Raw genomic sequence first — 25037 nt, 5'->3', positions numbered from 1 at the left:
GATTCCTGGACGTCTGGGTCTATATACAGGCTAGCTACCGTACTTCTTCAGTCCTAGTGATGAGGTATTTCGTGTTTTCATCTCGAGTATTGTCCGATTGAAACAGTAATTGTATGTGTTGTTGTTTCAGCCTTATGATCGTGGAGCAGAAAGGACAGTGTGACCCCTGTAATATCTTGCTTCACTGTGCTGTACATATGCGAATGTCATGACGGGTAGTATTATATCCTAATGTCTGTCCAACATTGGTGTATGTCGAGAGTGTTTCTACCGGCATCTTTTTAAAGCACTCTTTGAGGTGTTTGTCTTTGGACGGTAGGCTGTTAGTGATATTGCAGTGTGGAATTATCTCTGATACTAATCCTGCCTAGAAAACTTATTCGCAGTATAGAACATCACATGGGAAGCTCTGTGCTCCAAAATGACATATTCTACAAGAAAAAATACCATTTATGGAGCTTTGACATTCAGCACATCTTTAGTGACAATGTAGTGGGTGATGTAGGCAGTGCAGAGTCTAGTTTGTCGACTTCAGGAACCTCTCAGAGAGGTTGATTCCAATTCGATAGAATAGCACTGCTGCAGGCAGGGTTGGCATTTTATGCCCCAGAAGTAATTATGGCATTTGGTTCTGTAGTTGACATACCTTGCAGTGGCTTAGTGTCCAATGGATCAGTAGAGAGCTGGCATTCAGATTTGGTCTAACGTTTTTTCAACTCCAAAGTGACTAGAAGTTGGGGAATTTTGGAAATCTTCAGGATCAGTGGCCGCAGATGAGCTACAATGTTGAGCGACCAGTTCCTCATGTTCTGTTTATTAATTGCAATCCTCCTTTAGTCATTGTTTGGATCCATTTTGTATGCCGTTGTAACATTGTACTCCTGAAGCCTCAGTGCCCATCTTGCCGTTTGTCCTGTCTGATCCTTCAGGCTAGTTAGCCAACCAGTATAGAGAATGGTGATCCATCACAACGACGAATAGTTCACCACATAAATATGGCTAGATGTTGTTGATGGCTCAAATAACTGTAAGGTACTCTTTCTCAGTTGTAGAATAATTCATCTCGGACTTAGAGAGAGCTTATGCGTATGTGAGTAATCACCTTTTCAGTACCTCCCTGAATGTGTACTATCCGAAAACCACTATTATCATTCTGAACTTCTGTCTCGGCATTCTTGTCATACAATGCTAGAAATGTAGATGATGATAGCACCACCTTAAGGTCAAGGAAGGTACTTTCTTGCACCTTGTTCCAGGAGAATTTCAAGACTACCTACAGTAGTTCTTGAATGGGTGTGCCTCGGTACAGAAGTCCTTCATCTGTTACCGATAGTACAAGCCATTCCAAGAAAATGTGACACATCATTTATTTTCCAAGGAATTGGAAAAACTGTGATTGATTTTATTTTTTGGATTGGGATGCATTCCATCGCCATTCACCAGGATTTTTACTTTCTGGGCAATGAGAGTCACTGTTCCTGTTTCAGGTAGAAACATGCAGTCTGAACACACTTAAAGACGGCTGTCAGTAGCTTGGGTGTTCTTCAGAGGTCTTTGAAGCAACATTGCCAGATAACAAAGAAAAAACGTCAATTTAAGGTGTAGAAGCACATTGTCTGTCATACGTTTGAAGGTAGCTGGAGCAACACACAGTCCAAAATGCATCACTTTAAACTCAGAGGCTGTCAGGAGCTACGAAGGTGGTCTTTCCACGGTCAACCTCAATATGACAGTAGCCTGTCTGCATGTCAATAGTTGTGAAATTCTTTGTCCCTTTCCAGTAGTCCAGGTTGATGACAACCAGTGCACAGCAATGAATTGATATCATTCTTCATGGTTTTTTCACTCATTTGTAGGCAACACAGAATGCCATGTGCCATCCTTCTTCACCAGAAGGACAACAGGAGTGTGCCGAGGACACTCTGGAGGCTCAATGATGTCATCTTGCAGCAGGGTCTCCACTTTCTCTCAGGTTATAAGTCATTCAGCTGGTGACACTCTGCATGAGCAAAGGCTAATTGGTGGATGGTCCCCAGTATTGTTTACCACTGGCTGCTTGATCTGTCTTTTCTCCATTCCAGATCTCAAGGCATAAAAAAACTGATGCAGAATGGCTATCGGTCACTGATGTTTTTCGTCTGTCAGGTTAGATCTTGTTGACAGTTTGATAGTAGTTTCCTCCCCTGAATTGTCTGTAGTTGTAACGGAGCATGATTTGTCTACGGTGGGACTAACAAGGGGAGGCCGCCAATTGTGAAATTCAGATTCGATTCATACTGCGCATAATAAAAGCTCATGGCCAGAGGTGTAATGTGGCAAAGCACCAAGATGCACTTCTCAGCCGTTCTCGAGAAAATCGACAGTTAAAGAAACCGTTGCGGTGAAATAGTATCTACGATTAAGAATTTTCCACAGCGTCGTGGCGCAGCGGTAAGCGCTCGGGTTTGTATTCCGAAGGTCGCCGGATCGAATCTCGCACCATTCCACCCCCCCCCCCCCTTTTTTTTAATTCAAATGTATATATATACATAATGACCGGCAGTCAGTTACAACAATTATGCATATAATAAGTTGTTGAAAGTTGTTTGTCATGGAAAAACTGGCGACTTCGAACATCATTATGTTTTCCGCAAACAAAGTTGTATTTCACAAATGTTATTAATTGTCTTCATAATGTTAACCACGTATAGTTAACGGAAGACGTAGAAACGATATTCCAAAACGAATACGTATAGCGTAAGTCAAACGTTCGAATTAGAATAGAGACCCCACGAACACAAATTCGCTGTGGCAGGTATGAAATATAAACTCCGTTACTCGCTCGTTACACTTGAAGGACAGATGTTGAATGGGCCGAAACGAGCCGCCGCATAACAGCGTAGTTGCCTGCTAACTTCGAAAGAAGGTAGATGCGGTCCCTAGCGCAACTTATAAAATCGTCGAAATTCAGTGCGGACGGGAGAGCTTTGGTACACCCTGTTAAAAAAAAGGAAAAATGGAGTCGGTACAATTGGAGAGCCATCCGCCTTCACCAACATGCATAAGCAATTCATTAATAGCTCATATATTTGAATTACAAAAAACTAATAATAAAAAAAAATTGCATGGCGCGAGATTCGATCCGGCGACCTTCGGATTACGAACCCGAGCGCTTACCGCTGCGCCACGACGCTGTAGAAAACTATTAATCGTAGAGAGTATTTCACCGCAATGGTTTCTTTTAACTGTCGATTTTCTCGACAACGGCTGAGAAGTGCATCTTGGTGCTTTGCCACATTACACCTCTGGCCATGAGCTTTTATTATGCGCAGTATGAATCGAATCTGAATTTCACAATTGGTGGCCTCCCCTTGTAAGCTGCCCTTCCTGGATTGGTTCAGCTATCGCTACACACACACACACACACACACACACACACACACACACACACACACCCTCTTTTAGGGATAAGTTGTGGCTGATTGTGACAGTGATACAAAGTGCTCCTCAAGTAGTCTCAACCGTTATGACCATCACTGGCATCTGTGTTTCTTTAGTGAGCCTGTACAGCTTTTCACAATTGACAAAAGCTTCAGATTTTAACTATACATCTCGACCGCCGATGGATAAAGTAGTTGTCAGTGACAAATGGCCACCTAGAGAAGTTTATGTATGTGTGCTCATTGGTACAGCTTTGTCAGTCTGGAGCTCTGATCACCCACAGTCTATAACCGCTTATAATGCCTGCAAGCAGTCCGTCCCATCTGAGAATAATGTCATGACTATGTCGTGTTAAAATGACAATTTCGAAGGGCTGTGTAGTGTCATTGATAGCTATTCATGCAATTCGTGTTCTTACCGGCTGGACAAGTTTCCTGTTTAGCTGGTGACAACAAGCATTACACATTACAGATATGGAAGCCCAAGTCGACTTAGCACGTCAATTGGTTCACTGTTATCGGTGAAATTTCCTGTTTACTTGGTAACTGTTGTCCAAGCACGGTTGTCATCTGTGGGGGCCACATCTCCATAGATGGTTACCTAACATAGTACTCCTGAATTCAGCAGCTAGACGAGCAGCCGGTTCCTATGTGGGGTAATGGGGAATGGCTGCGGCACGTTGGAGAGCAACATTGTCGTCTGTAGTTGACTGGCTCGAATAGGACTGTTGTAGAGTACTTACCCACGAAAGGCAAAGGTCCCGAGTTCAAGTCTCAGTGTGGCACACAGTTTTAATCTGCCAGGAAGTTTCATATCGGCACACACTCTGCTACAGAGTGAAAATCTCATTCAGGACTGTTGTAACGGCTGATGTCTTGTGGCATAATACATTATAACTTCGATTTTAAGTTCTCTTATGTTACGTTTTTCGCAATTCTACATCATAAATTTGTCTCTCTGTGAAAAATCCCTAAGATAGGTCCTAAAAATTACCCGATTTTACATTTCTTCTAGTAAGGTCTACCTCGATTCCAAGAACGTACTCAACATTGTCCTCTTTTCTTCCTGTAGATATCACATCAGTATGACTGAAGGAGTTAAAAGTGACACAAGAGACAGGTGGTTCGCACCACAGGTAGTGGAAGAGTTAAGAGAATACTTTAGGCCGTTGTGGAGAGGGGAGACGTGACAGAGAAAATGCTGACATAATACATGATTCGTGTTGGCAACACAACCTGCAACATTTAGTTTCACCACGCAATTATGAAAATTATGATAAATCTACAGCTAGATTGCAGGGGTAATGGAAAAACAAGACAGTCGACACAAAGTTTTCCGGAAGGAGCCGATATGACAAAGGGGCCCAGTCTGCACATTTTCTTCTGCCACATATAACTCTGACTCATCTTTCTGCATGTAATTCCTATGTACTGTGTTAGCAACAATTTCAATTGTCAACCTTTTAAATTCAAACACTGAGCTTTGAAGAATATGCTCAGTCATAATCGAGAAAATGTTGCCCTTTTCTGGCTAGTGAAGTCTTATGGGCTGGCGACTTGTTAAGTTGCCCAATACCCAGTTGAGCCACCGCACCACACTAAGACGTGTAAAATGAGCTCACTTCCTGGCCCTTCAATGACGAGAGTGCAGGTAGGAGTGAAGCATTTTGTGACATCTGAAAATGTACTTTTTGTGCAGATAATGTGCTATGACAGAGATGCCACATGGAGAGAGATGGTTTTTGATAGCACACCTTAAAGACTTTCATGCTCCAAATCTGACACAAAACTGTTTCTCTCATTGAGCCTAAAATAACACTTTATAACAGCACAAAGTTCATCATTAAACAGATGTCTGCATTTATGCTTATGGTTTAACTGCTTAGCTGCTGTGATGTTTGTGGTTGAATTCAACATGTTCATCAATTTTTGCATTTTTTCTGGCTGAGCACAAAGGACGCTTTCTCAAAGACACATGTTTTGAACATATACTTTGTGGTTGTGGCATGTCAGAAAATAGCTTGATTACCTTGTACCAAGACACCAATTTCAATTTTTTGGTGAGGTTTTACGTGCTGTTACACATCTGTGATTTTTTAAGAACTAATTAAATTCTTTACCACAAATTATTGTATCAACATTGCATTGTACATCTAATTTCTTTCACTTACACAGATTTTATACAAAGTATTGGGCTGGATTGCGATTTTTAATCTTAAATGCCAATTACATGTGTTTTTGCTCATATTTTCAGGGCTTAAACATTTTCCTCAATTTTGCTTTTTTAAGTCTAAATGTAAAATAGGGGTTTCACTGTAATCATTGAACACACTTATGCATTCTCTGCAGTAGCACATGACATGTCTAGGGCATCCACAGGGTGCTCTACTTGGTGGAGGAGTCGGTTTTAACAAGTTGGTCGCATGATGGGTTGTCATGTTGTGACATACTTTACTAGAAGATTTTGGTACACATCTTCTGCAACTCCTCGAATGTGAGATTTTATCGACTTCAGTTATGTCCAGATTCATGAGCAAAGAGCCAACGCATTCTTTATGTATGACTGTGTTGTTTAATTCTTCTGCCAAAAGGACTTGCCGTTGATTGACGCCAAATGTTGTCTTCACTCCAGCCTGTCCCAGCTGTTGAGCTTCTCTTTGTTGTTTTCAAACTACTGTTAGCTGTGCCATCCAAGTAAAAGTATACGTTTGCTAAAAACATAATGTCATCCCACAATTTGTGTGTGACAACTAGGTCGAATGCATTCAGCCATTTCACCAGGTCCAAACTGGCATCTCTGGAAAACACTGATGGATGCCAGCTATGCAATTGACTTACTCCTCGTATTCCAGTTCCTGTCCATGTAGGCAACAAATTTTACATTGCCTAATTGGAACCGTGGTGATGTAGGTGTCTCAAAATATCCAGCATCTCCACCAAACAGTATCCCTCATAACCGCACTCAAGTTCTAACCCCAAACCAGGTCATCAGTGAAGCAGAACCCCCCAGGGGGTCCACAACTCTTTTGTGGACACGTGCGAAGCGAGCACGGGACCCTGAGCTGATGTGGCCTTCCTTCCTTTCTGGGCTGCATACCTTCCCTTTCCGCATCCTTCCCCATCCCCCATCTTCGCCACCCCCCCTCCCCCTCCCTTCACCTCTGGCTCTTTCTTTCCCTTTCTCTGGGGTTATGGTTTGTGCCTACGTCCGGAGACGGACGCTTGTACCTATACTACATTCTTCGCCTTCCTTCCTTGCTTGTAAGTCTTCATCCTTCCTTTGTCCTTCTCTTTTCCTTACCTCTTCTCTCTACCTTCTCCGCTGCGGCGTTTGAGACCTCTCTTCTTTCCTTTCCCTTTCTCTTTCTTCCTCCCTGTGCGTGTCTGAAGGCCAACCCACGCACTTCCATGCGTAGCCGGTGACGGGGTAACGCGTAATTCCCCGCCCCGGGTAGACAGGTAGGACACGTACGTACCCCCTGGTAACGGCCAGGCCCAGGGAGGGGTGATTACCCGAGCTGATACCTTCCGAAAGTGCCGATTGGTCCCTCCGTCCGTTTGTCGGGAGGTGTGACCTGAGGTGTGAACAATCACCTAAGGCGGGAGTGCCCTCAGAGAGGGCCCCCACAAGGGAGGAGCGCGCCATCGGAGACGCCGGTAATCATGGGGGATTCTTCCGCAATGGTTTCCTCACCTTCCACTATGTCTGCTCACAAACATAAGTTCACTGAGTCTCAACCACAGTCAGTTCTTCCATCGTTGCCACAGTTTCTTGTTGTTTCTCGGTCTGACGAAGGTCACGACTTCTCCACGGTCAACCCTTTCATTATTCAGAAAGGTGTCGACGCAATTGCAGGTCCTGTAAAGTCTTGTTCCAGATTACGGAATGGCACCCTGTTGTTAGAAACAGTCAGTGCCCTCCAGGCACAAAAATTGCTGCGTACGTCACTACTACACACCTTCCCTGTCCGGGTGGAACCGCACCGTACCTTAAATTCCTCGCGTGGAGTCGTTTATACACGCTCCCTCGATGGACTGTCTGACGAAGAAATTCAGCACTACCTGTCTGACCAGGGCGTAACGGCTGTTCATAGGGTTATGAAAAGGGTTGACACGAACATCATTCCAACCCGCACTGTCTTCTTGACATTTGACAAAGTTCAACTACCGTCGAAAATCAAAGCCGGCTATGAGATAATTTCCGTTCGCCCTTACGTCCCGAACCCTACGCGTTGCTATCGGTGCCAGCGGTTCAATCACACCAGCCAGTCCTGTTCCAATCCGGCCAAATGTGTTACGTGTGGCAGGGATGCCCATGATGGTGCTTGTCCACCTCCATCCCCTCGCTGCATCAACTGTATGGGTGACCACGCCGCTTCCTCTCGAGATTGTCCCGTTTTTAAGGACGAAAAGCTCATCCAGGAAATTAGAGTAAAGGAAAAGGTGTCGACCTTTGCTGCTCGAAAATTATTCGCCAGTCGACAGCCCACCGTGCCTCAGAAAGGAAAATACAGCACTGTCCTTGCTTCTCCTCGGCCAACAAAGGAGGCGGCCACGCAGACTTGCGACCTCACCTTTAGTGCCACGGTCGTCAGATCGGCCAGCGCAAAGATCGCCCGTTCAACCTCACCACTTTCGCCTGCCCACTCTCTGGCTCACCGTTCGTCGAGTTCTGCTAAATCTCGAGCCCAAAAGTCAGACACCAAGACTTCGAAAAAAGAGCATACTCGTGAAGAGTTTTTACGTACGGCAACTTCCCAACCATCGGTTCCTCCTTCATCTAAACATCATACTTCCAAGAAGGCTACAAAGAAACCCAGTTCCTCTCCTTCTCCGCCAAGGCGTGTCCCTTCTACAGTACCACCTGGCGGAAGTCGCCCTCGGCCGTCTTCTGTGTCGCCGAGGCGCACTGCTGGCGGCCGATCAACCGGCCGGTCGCTGGTGGCAGGAGCTGCTCCTGACCAACCTATGGATCAGGATCTTCTGCCTTCGGCTGAATGCCATTCCATGCTGTCGGTCGCAAGCTCAGAGCAGTCGTTGAGTTGACAGCGACCTTGGTCACATTCCTCCATTTTCTGTTCACCCTATGTCCATTATCCACTGGAATATCCGCGGCATTCGAGCCAATCGGGATGAATTGTCGATCCTCTTACGATCCTACTCGCCAGTCACCTTCTGTCTTCAGGAAACAAAGCTGCGTCCCCATGACCGCTTTGTTCTCCCTCATTTTCAGTCCGTCCGATATGATCTCCCCTCTGTTGAAGGCACTCCAGCACATGGAGGACTCATGATTCTTCTCCATGAAACTGTCCATTATCACCCAATCCATTTAAACACTTCCTTCCAAGCTGTCGCCGTCTGTCTTTCCCTTTCCGGATACACGTTCTCTCTTTGTACTGTATACATTCCATCGTCCACACCAATGGCACGAGCTGATCTCCTTCATCTTCTTGGTCAGCTTCCACCCCCATATTTGCTGGTTGGGGACTTCAGTGCCCACCACCCGCTTTGGGGATCTCCACATCCTTGTCCACGTGGCTCACTATTGCTAGACGTCTTCCACCAAGCAGATCTAGTTTGCCTCAACACTGGGGTCCCTACGTTTTTGTCTGCCTCCACGGCAAATTTATCTCATTTGGACCTTGCGGTCGGTACTGTTCCGCTAGCTCGGCGCTTCGAATGGTTCGCCCTTGATGATACACACTCGAGTGACCACTTTCCATGTGTCCTTAGACTGCAGCCTCAACGGCCATATATGCGCCTGCGACGCTGGAAGTTTGCTCAAGCCGATTGGACACTTTTTTCGCCTCTAGCGACATTCGATGACCGTGACTTTCCCAGCGTCGACGATGAGGTCACACATATTACCGACGTTATTCTTACAGCTGCGGAACATTCAATACCACGCACCTCCGAATTGCCCCGGCGCCCCCCAGTTCCTTGGTGGAACGAGGCATGCCGTGATGCACTACGTGAGCGGCGACGTGCTCTCCGCGTTTTCCGCCACCATCCTACTTTGGCCAACTGTATCCGCTATAAGCAGCTACGAGCGCGATGCCGTCGTGTCATCCGCGATAGCAAGAAGGCAAGCTGGAAATTCTTTATTAGCTCATTTAACACCTTCACTCCCTCCTCGGAAGTTTGGAGTCGGCTTCGACGGTTCTCAGGCGCGCCTAGTTTCTCCCCGGTCTCTGGGCTCACTGTCGCGCATGACACATTAGTGGACCCCGTCGCAATTTCTAACTCGTTGGGTCAGCACTTTGCCGAGATTTCGAGCTCTTCAAATTACCCGCCAGCGTTTCTCCCGAAGAAACGTGCAGCGGAAGTGCGACCTCTTGCTTTCTCCTCTCAAAATCGCGAAAGCTACAATACTGTTTTCTCCTTGCGGGAACTCCAACATGCACTCTCTTCTTCTCGCTCCTCCGCCCCAGGACCAGATGGTATCCACGTCCAAATGTTGCTGCATTTATCAACCCATAGTCTGCGTTACCTCCTTCGCCTTTATAATCGAATTTGGACCGGCAGTACTTTTCCCAGACGATGGCGGGAAGCTATCGTCGTTCCTGTTCCGAAACCTGGAAAGGACAAACATCTCCCCTCTAGCTATCGCCCCATTTCTCTCACGAGTAGTGTCTGTAAGGTTTTGGAGCGTATGGTGAATTACCGTTTAGCGTGGTGGCTGGAATCCCGCAGTCTTTTAACACCTGCCCAATGCGGATTCCGAAAGCATCGTTCTGCAGTTGACAATCTTGTTGCTCTCTCCACTTATATCATGAACAATTTTCTCCGGAAACGCCAAACGGTAGCAATATTTTTTGATCTGGAGAGAGCATACGATACCTGTTGGAGGACAGGTATCCTCCGCACACTGTTCTCTTGGGGCTTTCGAGGCCGGCTGCCCCTTTTTCTTCGCGAATTTATGGCAGAGCGCACATTTAGGGTGCGGGTGAACACTACTATCTCCCGCACTTTCTCCCAAGAAAACGGGGTACCCCAGGGCTCCGTGCTGAGTGTTGTACTGTTTGCCATCGCTATAAATCCAATTATGGATTGTCTCCTTCCCGATGTCTCGGGCTCCCTCTTTGTGGATGATTTTGCGATCTACTACAGCTCTCAACGGACCAGCCTTCTTGAACGACGTCTTCAAGGATGTCTCGATCGCCTCCACTCTTGGAGCATCGAAACAGGCTTCCGTTTCTCTCCCAGTAAGACCGTTTGTGTTAATTTTTGGCGACGTAAGGAGTTTCTTCCGCCCTCCTTACATCTAGGACCTGTCAACCTTCCGTTTTCAGACGTCGCTAAATTCTTGGGTCTTATGTTTGACAGAAAACTGTGCTGGTCCTCCCACGTTTCCTATCTTTTGGCTCGCTGTCTGCGATCGCTTAACACCCTCCGTGTCCTGAATGGTACCTCCTGGGGAGCGGACCGAGTGGTCCTTCTCCGCCTCTATCGCGCCTTAGTGCGCTCGAAATTGGATTATGGAAGCATAGTCTACTCCTCTGCTCGGCCGTCTATTCTTCGGCGTCTCGACTCTATCCACCACCGTGGATTACGTTTAGTGTCTGGAGCTTTTTACACTAGCCCTGTGGAAAGCCTTTATGCTGAGACTGCTGAACCGCCGTTGTCCAATCGGCGAGCGGTCCTTCTAAGTCGTTATGCTAGCCATCTGTCTTCCATGCCTGCTAATCCAGCCCATGCCCTTTTTTTCGACGCCTCATTTGATGTAGGGTATGCTGGCCGCTCCTCCTCCCTACTACCCCCGGGAGTCCGCTTCCGTCAACTGCTCCATTCTCTTTCCTTCCGCTTTCCTAAAACCTTCTTGACAACTTGGGGTACAGCACCGCCTTGGCTCCGTCCCCGGATCTGCCTGCTCCGTGACCTTTGTCGATTTCCCAAGGATGGTACCCCTCCACTTGTTTATCGTCGGGCATTTGCTGCTCTATGTGCACAAATGACGGACGCCACATTTATTTACACCGACGGCTCGAAAACATCGTTAGGTGTAGGGAGTGCCTATATTGTTGGCGACACCCCAAATCAATTTCGGCTTCCCGACCAGTGTTCGGTGTATACTGCGGAGCTTTACGCTGTTCTCCAGGCTGTCCACTACATCCGCCGCCATCGGCGGATACAGTACGTTATCTGCTCAGATTCTCTCAGCTCTCTCCTCAGTCTCCAAGCTCTTCACCCTGTGCACCCTCTAGTCCACCGGATTCAGGACTGTCTGCGCTTGCTCCATCTGGGGGGCGTCTCGGTGGCGTTCCTCTGGCTCCCGGGACACGCTGGTATCTGTGGGAATGAGGCGGCCGATATAGCGGCCAAGGCTGCAGTCTCTCTTCCTCGGCCAGCTATTCCGTCGCTTCCCCTCACCGATCTACGGAGCGGTTTATGTCGCAAAGTTGCTCATTTATGGCATTCGCATTGGTCAACACTTCCCAATAATAAATTGTGGGAAGTGAAAGCTCTTCCTTGCACTTGGACTTCTTCCTCCCGAACGCGTCGTCGGGAGGAGGTAATTTTAACTCGACTCCGAATAGGGCACTGTCTTTTTAGCCATCGACATCTTTTAAGTGGCGATCCTCCCCCACTCTGTCCCCACTGCTCTCAGCTGTGGACGGTAAGACACCTTTTAATTGACTGCCCCTATTTTAATCCGTTACGCGCCCGTCTACAGCTATCGCCTGATCTATCGTCGATTTTAGCAGATGACATGCACTCAGCCGACCGCGTTCTCTAGTTTATTAGTGACAGTGAAATGACGTCGGTCATTTGAAGCTTTTTTTGGGGACAACCACCCCCTTTCTGTAGTGGATTTTTAAGCCTTCCTTCTGCTTTTAGTTTCTCCAATTTTATGACTTTGTTCCCATTGCTGCTGATTTTCAGTTTCGGTTTTTTTACTGTTTCGTAAGTCACAGGCTGGGCGCTAATGACCATAGCAGTTTTGTGCCCTAAAACCAAACCAAAAAAAAAAGTGAAGCACAAAACTTACAACAGAAAACATGTTTATTATGAACACCAGTCTACAACTGGAACACAGTTGACCTCCTGAGCAGATATTCCAGAATGCTGCTGTTTATACACACGTTCAGTATTCGAGAGTATACAAGTATTACAAACATAAGATATTTCAAGAAAGTTCCAGAAAATATAATTGCTGGTGGTCAGGTTTGAACAGGTGGCCCGCAGCACATTACCCAGTGAAGCTAACCTTATCACTACACTGCAGGTACCACAGGTTGTGGTGCTGTTATATTACAGTATCACCTGCCTGCCTCAATAACAGTGTCTAGTGTAGAATGTGTGAGATGCTCATTACTTCACCCAAAGCTTATTGCCCTTTGCCTCATCACTGAATTTAGTAATTTTTAAATTATATGATGTTTTTAATTGCATTGTTTCATAATCATCAGTGGCCATCATTGTTTACATTACTGTCACCTTTGTATTAGTGTGTGTTACCCTATAATACACATGAAATTTTTATTATTATTATTTTTATTATTATTATTATTATTATTATTTTATTCAGCTGTAGTCATGTAGTTTCTAGAAGAGAAAAAAGGTTTATCTGCCAAATTACCAGCGGCAGTTACCCAATACCTTCTCATTAGTACACTGTTATGGCAGAACAGTTGACAAGTGAATTAAAAGGCAATGTTTCATTACCAGATGATCATGATAGAAAATTTTTGGCACATTTACATGCACAGCTTGTCTAGAAATGAACTAATTGAGAACAGTGTCGTGTAACTGTAAAGACACTATGTGTGCTGTTCAGGAGTTCATTTAGGTGAAGAAAACCTCTTAGTTTTTTTGTTAGAGTTGATGTGATGGTGAAATGATTTTTACAACAACTAGGAATATTTCTGTTCCCTGAAGTTGCTTAGATGCAGGTAGAGAACGAATGTGGCTCCTCAAATTGGCACCATTGGACACCTAACATAATAATACGCCTTTTCTACAACATTTGTGTCTCCCTCCACACTAGAACATTACGTACTCCCCATCTTATTGATCACACATTTGTTTACAGATTGGTTATGGCTGGCTTGTAGGAAAGTACTAAAATTGTCAGATTTGATCCTGACACAAAAAGAAGTGAAACATCCACCACAGAGCTGCAAGATCATCATATTTGTGTGTTATGGTTACCAGTGTTATACCACGTCCCGACGCTGCCGTTTGAAAGTGTGGCAGTTAAACAGCACGCAATCTGCGATACAAAGTCTAAAATTGATTTTAAAAAGCCCTTTGTGGAAATGATACTCTTCAGTTGCGGCTCTTTTAAGACATCACTTTAAATTAATGTGTATAACAATAATGGAAATTCATGGACCCTCATACTTCCAATCCCATTACCACCAGACTACTTGTTAGCCACTGTGGATGCAGTATCGTAATACGCCAACGTCTACGGCCTTGCCGCTATGGAACACTACATTTCCCTGTGGTCACCTGATACCAAACCCATCACCTATTTCTTGATTTGTAAACAAATATGTGGTACTGCCATGGATGCTCACAATGCACCATTCTGTGCCAAATTATTTGTAATCCATGTGGAGGAATCCTTTCTATCCAGTTAGCACCTAAAATCCCTTATCTGGTTCAGATTCATTGATGATATTTTCATGATCTGGACTCGTGGCACCTTTGCTCTTTCCTCTGTTATCTGAATACCTACTCTCAAATCCACTTCACCTGGTCCTTTCCAACTCAACGAGCCACCTTTCTGGGCGCCAGTCTCCACCTCTCAGGTGGTTCTAGAAATAAATTTGTTCATATTGAGTGTACCAACTACTGACAGCACCTCCAATGTGACGCGTTCTCCGTCAAAATGTCTCTTTCGTACAACCTCGTCACCTGTCGATGCCACATCTGCAGTGGAAAGTGGGAGTTGTCAGAATATGCTGATAATCTTACTAGAGCCTTTATTGGCAGACAGTATCCTACTAAGCTTGTCCCTAAACAGATCTCCAATGCCGTCGCCTACTCTAAACCCAGTAAACCTGATAACTGGCACTCCTCTGATCACCTAATATCACACTTGCCTTGTATATCTCAGACACATCCTTGACTACCTCTCCTCACGCCCTAAGATCACGGGTATCCTACCCAGAATGCTACCCTCATCAACCAAACTAGTGTTCGGCTGTTCACCTAACCGGCAGAATATCGTTGTCCACTGATCCTGCTCCAAATCCTGCACCTCACAACTCATTCACTTGTGGCAGATCCAGGTGCAAGACCTGTCCCACACATCCGTTCACCACCTCCTATTAGAGTCAATTATTAGTAATTATTTACCCGAGAAAAAGCAGGGCCATGTGTGGAAGCAGAAGTGTTACATATCAACTTTGTTCCAATTACTGTACAGCATTGTTCCAATTACTGTACAGCATTTTTTTAGGCATGACAAGTAACCATCTGTCTAGTCTCACAAATGACCACAACCAAACTGTGGAAAATCACAAACTTGACCGTCCAGTTGCCCTACAAGCTGCACATCACAGCATGAATAACTTAGACAGCTGCTTCACTATGCAGATAATATGGACAATCCATTTTAGTGCAAATCTACTCACTGTACTCTATTCGTCTCGTCCTGCAGTCTTTGACTCATGTGTCAAAAGACCAGTACCTCCTCCTTTCTTGCTTCCCCTCACTCCCCTCTCTCTCTCTCCCCGACCTCCCTCAATTACCCCATCTCTCCCTCCCCCCTCAACACCACTCTCTCTCTCTCTCTCTCTCTCCCTCCCTCCCTCCCTCCCTCCCTCCCTTTCTCCCTCCTTCCCCCCTGGCCACTCCTCTCTCTCCCCTGGCCACTCCTCTCTCTCCCCTGGCCACTCCTCTCTCTCCCCTGGCCACTCCTCTCTCTCCCCTGGCCACTCCTCTCTCTCCCCTGGCCACTCCTCTCTCTCCCCTGGCCACTCCTCTCTCTCCCCTGGCCACTCCTCTCTCTCCCCTGGCCACTCCTCTCTCTCCCCTGGCCACTCCTCTCTCTCTCCCCTGGCCACTCCTCTCTCTCTCCCCTGGCCACTCCTCTCTCTCTCCCCTGGCCACTCCTCTCTCTCTCCCCTGGCCACTCCTCTCTCTCTCCCCTGGCCACTCCTCTCTCTCTCCCCTGGCCACTCCTCTCTCTCTCCCCTGGCCACTCCTCTCTCTCTCCCCTGGCCACTCCCCTCTCTCTCCCCTGGCCACTCCCCTCTCTCTCCCCTGGCCACTCCCCTCTCTCTCCCCTGGCCACTCCCCTCTCTCTCCCCTGGCCACTCCCCTCTCTCTCCCCTGGCCACTCCCCTCTCTCTCCCCTGGCCACTCCCCTCTCTCTCCCCTGGCCACTCCCCTCTCTCTCCCCTGGCCACTCCCCTCTCTCTCCCCTGGCCACTCCCCTCTCTCTCCCCTGGCCACTCCCCTCTCTCTCCCCTGGCCACTCCCCTCTCTCTCCCCTGGCCACTCCCCTCTCTCTCCCCTGGCCACTCCCCTCTCTCCCCCCTGGCCACTCCCCTCTCTCCCCCCTGGCCACTCCCCTCTCTCCCCCCTGGCCACTCCCCTCTCTCCCCCCTGGCCACTCCCCTCTCTCCCCCCTGGCCACTCCCCTCTCTCCCCCCTGGCCACTCCCCTCTCTCCCCCCTGGCCACTCCCCTCTCTCCCCCCTGGCCACTCCCCTCTCTCCCCCCTGGCCACTCCCCTCTCTCCCCCCTGGCCACTCCCCTCTCTCCCCCCTGGCCACTCCCCTCTCTCCCCCCTGGCCACTCCCCTCTCTCCCCCCTGGCCACTCCCCTCTCTCCCCCCTGGCCACTCCCCTCTCTCCCCCCTGGCCACTCCCCTCTCTCCCCCCTGGCCACTCCCCTCTCTCCCCCCTGGCCACTCCCCTCTCTCCCCCCTGGCCACTCCCCTCTCTCCCCCCTGGCCACTCCCCTCTCTCCCCCCTGGCCACTCCCCTCTCTCCCCCCTGGCCACTCCCCTCTCTCCCCCCTGGCCACTCCCCTCTCTCCCCCCTGGCCACTCCCCTCTCTCCCCCCTGGCCACTCCCCTCTCTCCGCCCCCCGTGTGTGTGTGTGTGTGTGTGTGTGTGTGTGTGTGTGTGTGTGTGAGAGAGAGAGAGAGAGAGAGAGAGAGAGAGAGAGAGAGAGAGAGAGTGAGAGTGAGTGTCAATATCCTTCCTTAATCTGAATGTGTGCTACATCTCTCATGAAGTTTTTGTGAAACCCCAATCGTCTTTCCTCCTCCTGCCATGACCTGTACTCCTATTCTGTTTTTACTTTGTTTTCTGGAATATTGGAGCCTGCATATGAGAGATATTCTTTCCTCTAAAAAAATAATTTTTTACACTGTTGAAATAACATTGTTACCCATTTAGTATGCACCAACAGTTAATTAAGACTTTTGTTACAAACTCGAAACTGCTGGGAGATTAAGTGGCACACATCTGCAGCACCTAGTTAGCTGTTACCTGCACCGGACTGCACTTCATAGATAAAACAGGCACTCAGACTTTTGTTGTTGTCATGCTGTCATTAGTACTTCACTCTTAATGCAAATGGAACTAGAAAATGAGGATTACACTGTTTGTAGCATGTTATTTTTCTTCTGCATCTGTTGTTTGTATATCCAGTCTCCTGCCTGAACATCATAACACCCTAGCATTACTTTTCAGTCCCTTTTCAAATTTTTATTCTTCCATTCATTTATTGCCCAATTTTAAACAAATGCCATTTAAGTAGCCTACTTTGGATGTTTCCTAGCTGGTGCTGATTTCAGTGATTTTCACATCCACATAGATTTATGCTTCACTTAAGGACGCTTTGCTCATTTAGTAATAATTATTGTTTGCGAGTGCTACTAACATTTGTTAGCAGATCTTGCAAATTTTGTGTGATGCATATTTTCCTTTGTATTAACTTACCACTGTTAATTATATGGCAACACTATGCTCCCATTAATGGATCACAAGAATGCTTTCAGACTGCAGCACATGTTTATAGTAGTGTTTCTTTTTTTTTACCTCCTCCCCCTCCCTGCATTTCCCTCTCTTTTCATATTTATCCCCATCTGTACCTAATACTAGTGTGAAGTAAATTTGTTGCTTAATATCTCGAGGACACAACATTATTCAAAACGGAAGAAAATGGCGTGGATCATACTATGTGCACCTACATTCTCTCTCTCTCTCTCTCTCTATCTCTGTGTGTGTGTGTGTGTGTGTGTGTGTGTGTGTGTTTTCCCCTTGAAGTAATCGTAACTTGTTCGTTTCTCTTGGTAGTATGAAATTAGTTTGGTTTAACCAACTTAGTTAAGGAATCATGACTTAAAAGAACTTAAGGCAATATTGCAGTGTCTGCCGGGAACTTCAGTAGGTTCTTAATGTGTTGTATGTTCCTCTAAGTTTTGTTTATGTGTGGAGAATGCCACAAGGCTTAATTGACATTCTCAGTACTCTAATTCAGGCAGAGCTACCAGTAAACAGCCTGAAGGATACTGAGAAATATCTGATTCATTAGGACTATTCTTTGCAGTGTAATATGTTGCTCAAACTGGTTTCCAGTTGTGATTCGAATATCAAAGTAGGAATATCAAAGGTGCACATATCGTGGCACATCGGTTTGGGTATGTTAAGATACTGGTGCACTAAGGGAAAGGAAACCTTTGCTTTTTAGTGTTCATGCTATTTGTGTGTGATTTGTAATACTGCTTTTGCATTCGTAGGCACTGTCTTGTCACGTCAGTCTGGTGTGCACAAATGTAGCTAGTCACTAGTAGGCTCGATCGCTTTTTAGGAATGGGGCAAACTAATGGTTTAGGTAAGTAAGGAGGCTTTAAACCATACACTATTTATAATATAGCAAACATCTTCAGCACCATCAGCTTCTGGGTTTCTGTTTTCTAGTCATTTTTATGTATTGCCATATACGTTAAGAATTTGCACGTATATTGATATAAACTGGGTGGTGACGGTAGCATGTTTCGAAAAATCATTTGTCAAATTGTTAATTTAATTAGCATTTCGTTCTGTACAATTAATTCTGTATGTTTCCAAATCTTGTTTTCTCCCAGAAATGGACGAAGAGGAGGCTGATGGTAGGAAAGTGGACAAATGGCAGGACAAAATAAGCAGCGGTTTCGACAGATTGATGTCTTTTGCCTCGACAGAATTAGACAAACGCCGCCGAAGTACAGAAGGATCTTCACCACGTGCCGGAGATGTAGCCGCCAGCTGTAACACCAGTCCAGACAGTGGAATCGGACATGGCGATCCTCCTCAGTTACCTTCGACTCTTCCGAACACTTCGACAAAAAAGCGCTCTCTCGAAGTTGGAGGATCGAGTCCAGGTCCAAAGATGCCACGGCTGTTTAAAACGCCGACCTCAAAACCTTCACCAGATCGAGCTGGGAGGGATTCTCCACCTGTATTGGAACCACCTCTTGTAGAGGACACAGCTGGTCCTCCACGGACACCGTCACCATCTTCTGCTGATGAACCTCCGCCTGTATCTACGGGACCTTCCTTCAGTCCTGCCCCCCTAGACGGTCCTTACAGTCCAGTGTCCGTAACGAGTGTTCCTCTAACTAATGGGGAATCCTGCAGCCCACCTCCAGCTCTGCCACCTTCTGTCCCAATCAGGTACCATCGCTCGGAACACGGTGATCACAAGTCTAGAACAGACCACCATTTCAAGAAAAAATTCTTCCACAGAGAGAACTGGACTTCCAGCAATCACTGGCAACATAATGCTCCTCCAGCAGGACACCACAGCCACCACCACAAAGGGAAATTCAGACCCAAAGGGAAAGATTGGGAGTGGCACGGGACTAAAGGACACCAAATGTCAGGAGGCATAACCCCAGATTTCTCCATCCCACCACCACACCTCGTTAATACCTCCTTACCTCCACCCTACCATCCGCATCACAGACACAGCTCCAGGTATCGCGGTCATCAATCCTGGGAGCGATACGGAGGCTCCCACGATGGAGCTGGCCCCGATTCGTCAATTGACCCAGGTATGCCCCTCAGTTTCTCACTAAATTTTTAAGAATTGTAATTCGAGAAAGTAAGATGATGTATATCTCTTGTACCATTGTGTTACTCAGTATTTGTACTGTTTGGTATGCACATGAACCTGCCTGTTACCTTCTTTCTGTGCCTCTAGTCCTGCTAAACCACATATACCCAATTCCACGTGGCAATTATTTCTTTTTGTTTAGCATCTATTATTCTTCTTGAATACCTGACTGTACTAGTGCTGAATGTAATATTTATATTCTATATGCTAAAACATTTTTGTTTTAGATCTTCTAAGCCAGAATTAACAGATGAACTAATATTTATAAATTTGATAGTGCATAAATTACAAACAACGTATTTTATGCTTTTGCTTGTGGACTAGCAAAGCATTTGCTTTCCAGTTACTCTCCCACATGTGAGTTGAACATCTTTGCAGACTTTGTTGTCTCAGAATTGTCCTCCAGTTGCTGCAACCATTGAGTCAATGCTGTTTTTTGTCTCTTAGTTTCAGTCAGTTGTTAATAACAAACTGTGAGTGTGCCAAGTCTTTAATACTTGTTTTCGTTTTCATATTTTTAAAATCTTTATTACTTTTATGTGTAAAGGTTAAGCAAAATCTGATGCTAGTGGCTAAAATTTTAATGTTGAGGAAATTAGTTCCTTAGGTTAAAAAATGTAAATAGTCTTACAAGGAGAGGTCCCCAGCAGTGGGATCGACTTTCTGAAATCTTCTACAAGATGATGTATTTTAAGGTGTCTGGTATCACACCCTGTAGCCATTCACACTGGTGGGCCAACGTTTGCGAGTACTTGACCAAAAAGGAAAAAACAAAATTGGCCATTTTGCATGACGTTCTGCAACTGTGCTAGTAATAAATATTAAGTATATCGATTGAACAGCATAATCATTAGGTATAGGTTTCCCATGCAAAAGGTTGTCTGTTCAAAACTCATGAGGTGCTATCCAAATTTCCATTTTTAAACCTTCATCAAAATGACCGTGGTCTCTATTATTATTCAGTTAATGGGGTTAAATGTAATTTTTTCATTTCTTTTCCTATGTCACATCATTTTACTCACTATTTTAACTTTTTCCATTGCTTTCGTTTCCTTATCATTCTTTTTCCACGTGAGTCTTTGTTCATGTGAATTTAATTTTTTTATTTATCTTTCATAATGTTTAAACATTTGAAACCGTGGATGCATTGGTGAAAAAACTAAAGGTGAAATAACCTGTTTATATTGAGTGTGCAGTGTTGTCAAGCCTGTGTTTTTCCTTACAGTAAGTATATATATTTTGGGTTGTAATCCTCAAACGAAACATTAAAAATGAACTGTTATTGCACTATCGACAAAGGAACTTGGATCAAGATTTAAATGAAACAAGGGGATTATAAATAAAACAAAATTCAAGTGAAACGACGAATGAAAACAATGAATGCAATAACATGGACAAAAATATAGGATGATAAAACAGTAGAAATTAAATTGAACTTAATATATGAAAATAATTAAAATCACTTGAACAAAGATTCCAGTTAAAAAAAAAATAATTAGGAACAAAAATGAGAGCAATTGAACAAATAAATAAGGTGATTAAAATTATGTGTTAAAGCAATAGAAATTCAAAAGAAGTTACATTTAACCCAACTGATTGAATAAAAAAATGGGCAAAGTCAGATTTCGATCAAGATTAAATTTTAGAGAGCACCTAATGAGGTTTCCTTGTGATTTTCGTTCACATATTTTAAAATAAACCAATTCCCAGTTCTTCTTAATATTTTTATTTTATTTGTGTTCTTAAGTGTTGGTGTACTTGAATCAAAGTAAGAAAGTTTAAAGTGGAAAGCCTTAACAGTAAAAGGAAATGAAACAGATAATTTTTAAGTCAGTCTTCCATTTTATTCAAGTAAACAGTAATAATTGTTGAAGAAACTAAAGGCATTTGAACTGACAGTGTTTTGCATGGAGGCCAAAGCCTTAATCATTACACTGTGCAACTAATCTGTTGCACGTTACTCTTTCACAGCTGTAGAACATCATGCAAAATTCCATTTTTTATATTATTTATTTATTTATTGTCATTTGCTCACATCAGTGTAAATGGCTGCAGAGCATGGTTCCTGGGACCTTACCCTATATCATCGTACAGCTGATTTCAAAAAGTCTATCCCACCACTGGGGACCTCTCCTTGTCAGTTTATTATTTCTAACTAAAGGACCAAAGTAAAGCCTGTTTACTTGAAGGTTAGCGTGACAACTCCCAAATGACACTGTCAATTGGTAGGCCGTTTGCACGAGGGGCAGCTACAGATGTTTTTTTACGATGACGGGACTTGTAACTGGAAGACACAGACAGCTGGCTGTTACCTTCTATTAGGTTATCACTGTGGTTAAACGTGACACTTGTTGGAGCATTTATTTGCAATAAACAAGATCAAAGAAGAAACTGACTTAAGGTTATGGGTGACTGTTCTATCCTCCATGGAAAACTTTGAGTTCCTGGGAAAGGACCTAGGGAAGGAGGGTGAGGCCAGATAAGGGTAAGATATTTGTGGAAGGCAGCCAGGAGTTTGTTTAGGTGGAAATGTGGGAGGGTCACAGCTGAAGAGAGGTGTAAACTGGGAGAGATTAGATTCAGTGTTGCCTTTTGTTCAAAGAAGTGGTTGGGAGAGAGAGAGGAAAAAAGAGGGGGGGGGGGAGAGAGAGAGAGAGAGAGAGAGAGAGAGAGAGAGAGAGAGAGAGAGAGAACAACAATCCACTTCATGGATCATGAGGAGGATAGTAGGTTTCGGATGAGCCCAGCATGACTGAGTTCGGGTGAACCAAGGAGTCAAGTAACAGACACTGCATCATCAAACGTGAGATTAATCATCAAAACTAAAGGATTCAGCCGAGAGTTGGAACTGTCTGAGACAGTTTATATTTATTTATTTGTTGTTGTTGTTGTTGTTGTAGTTAAAGGTTTTCGGCATAGCATTTTGTTAGTCCTAGTTACCTCTGTCTGACCATTATTCAATGACAAAAGATAAAAGAGAATTTAAGAATGCTAATGAAGATCTGACTTTCATGCTACTGTAAAAAAAGTAGTCTGTTTTTACTGTTATGTCACCTATTCCACTTTTAAAATAAGTGTAATGTCACAATTTCTGAAGATATCTGAAGGTAACTTCCTGGCAGCTGAAAACTGTGTGCCGGACCGAGACTGAAATGCCGGACCGAGACTGAAACTCGGTACCTTCGAGTCTCGGTCCGGCACACAGTTTTAATATGCCAGGAAGTTTCATATCAGCGCACACTCCGCTGCAGAGTGAAAATCTCATTCTGGAAATATCTGAAGGTAGTTAAAATGTATCTTGATAGTGCATTGTTTGTGGTTGTTGTTACAGGTTCATCACACCATCTTACGTGAAGCGGGTTATCGTTGTTTTGTGCCAGTCAGCCAAGTCACTGCCAACTGTGTACTGCCACTCTAAACTATTTGTTGTATAGTGATTTATACGTCGAATGTATTCTTTGTCCTGTACAAGCAAGTAATCCTCATATTTCTTGCTCAAAACTTGAGTACCAGAGCATGTAATATTCTGCATAACTGTTGGTTTTGTTAACTGCCTTTTAATTTTGTTAAGCCAGTTTTAAGAATTTTGTGATCACAGTATTTGTTATTGACTCAGTGTTCGTAATTACTTTATCCAAATAATCTGGGTGGAGCAACTAATTATGTTATATAATACGTCAGTGTTCAGCAGTATTTTTACTGCTCTGGTTAAAAGTTGACTGTGTGCTTCCACACATTTTATTGACTGCCACATCATTATTTATTAAACATTTGAAGAATGAAGACCTAATTCTGTAAGATGATGGACTTCATAACAAATAATGTTAAGTTTTTGTTCTGTTGTGTATAAGGGCACTGACTTTTAAAGTGAAAATTCTTTAATTTAAAAGGATGCTTGTGTGGTTTTAGATTTAATAAGTTGTATAGTAGATAGAAATGTTAGCAGGGCAAATGATTTTTTTGTTCAGTGGTAAAGACAGAACTGTGCCCTGGAGGGTATGTAGAATATAGTTGTAATATATGTCAATTTATTTCCCATTCCTAAGTGTTTGATATGTTATAATGTGATATTGTTATATTTCATTTTTATGTACAATAACGTAATTTTGAAAGTTTTAAATTTAATGTCTGTGTGCCTGTGATGAACATGGAAGTTATTTTTTAACAAACTGTGGTTGTTAACATAAGATGACCAAACAAAATGAGACATTGGTGAGTCTGTGAATGGAGTGATAAATATATATGTATATATTATATATATATTTAAGAGAAATTGCTTTTCTTTGACAAATTGCAGTGAGCTAATTTATTGATAAGTGATCAGATAAAATAAGATGCCCTGATAATGCATTGTTAAAAATCACTGCCATTTTATGCCCATTTTAATAGCTAGGCACTGCCACATGATTGTGTTCAAGTGAAGACAGAGTGATCTCGTTTGATAGAGACAGTGTATGTACACTTTTTCTGTGCATGGTTGTTCATTTTTAAATACATATAAATTGTAGATAATGGTTCCTTTTCATTGTTTTATAATACTTACGTAGTATCAACCAGTTTATAGCTACAATAAACCAAAAATTTTTAAGATAATGGTAGGCTCAGTAAAGTATAAGTGCAAAATAAAATTAAGAAGCTTGTTCATTTCTGGTACATAATTTTTGGAAATATTCTCCAGTGTGTCAATAATATTTATAATATTTGAAGTTTTATTCTTTTGTGTTGTAAATAAGTATTTTAACATAAATAACTTTAAAAAGCTATTTAAAAAATAGCAGAGGAAGTTTGAAAAAGTACCCCATTCCACCGATGAAACAAAAAAAATTAATCCCTATTTGTCTGCCTGTATTTTCATTTGTTTTATATCTTTATAAGCACTCATTAATTTATATGTGTGTTCACTTTGTACATGCAGTTATTTTCATTGTGTATTTTACATTTCTGTTCATTGCTTTGTTGCATGACAGCAAGCAAATCAAGTGTATTAATGTTGTTTCAAAGTTTGGTTTTGTAGATAGCAGTAGCTTACATAAGCTTGTACACATAATATGATGCCGAATGTTCAATAAACTGTTTTATTAATGTACTGAATGAAATTAAATGAGAGTTTAATAACCTTCCATTTGATGTTTCCTTTTAGGAAATGTAGTCATAATATTTTCAATGTGTTTTTTAAACCGGTTCATGTTTGTAAGAATGGTGGGTGCTTTTTATACTTCAAATTACTCATGTCATCCTTCAAATAGTCAAATGACAAACTCATTGTAGAATAAAAATAAGTTCATGGTTTTATTTGCCTTTTTGCTCACTACTCTTGTGCTAAACAAACACCTTAATTACGTACCTTGATGGCTATGAACTGAGAGAAGGGAGAATATTATATTTTGGGAAAATCACTTTCTACACACTGCCGCTAAATGCACTGAATGAACATAACTCGCTGCTCACTGAATTGTATATGTAGAAGACTGTCTACATCATTTGAAAGAAGAACACATTGAGAGTAAATTTTGCTTTATGATTGAATAATTGCTTGAAGCAGTTCTTATTTTTT

At 43.9% G+C, this 25037-nt stretch overlaps 1 protein-coding gene across 2 annotated transcripts in view; it reads left to right on the top strand.

The window, feature by feature from the left end:
- The window catches only part of LOC126260943 (histone-lysine N-methyltransferase, H3 lysine-79 specific), a 225885-nt gene extending 201204 nt beyond the window's left edge, over positions 1–24681 (top strand). Inside the window, exons 15-16 of one of the 2 annotated variants that reach the window (XR_007546669.1) lie at positions 18126–18220; positions 18474–18610. Coding sequence is in view for 1 of the 2 variants with exons in the window: in XM_049958451.1 (XP_049814408.1) it covers positions 18474–19421; positions 22815–22837 (971 nt within the window). In the remaining variant the exon portion in view is untranslated. Of the gene's footprint in view, positions 1–18125; positions 18221–18473; positions 19422–22814 lie in introns of those variants that run through there. The other variant, XM_049958451.1, reaches the window with a different exon arrangement.
- The last annotated feature ends 356 nt before the right edge of the window (positions 24682–25037 follow it).

Source organism: Schistocerca nitens, chromosome 5 (assembly GCF_023898315.1).
Source record: "Schistocerca nitens isolate TAMUIC-IGC-003100 chromosome 5, iqSchNite1.1, whole genome shotgun sequence".
Lineage (NCBI taxonomy): Eukaryota > Metazoa > Arthropoda > Insecta > Orthoptera > Acrididae > Schistocerca > Schistocerca nitens.
Note: the sequence above shows the minus strand (reverse complement) of the source record. Positions and strands in the feature narration are given on the sequence as shown.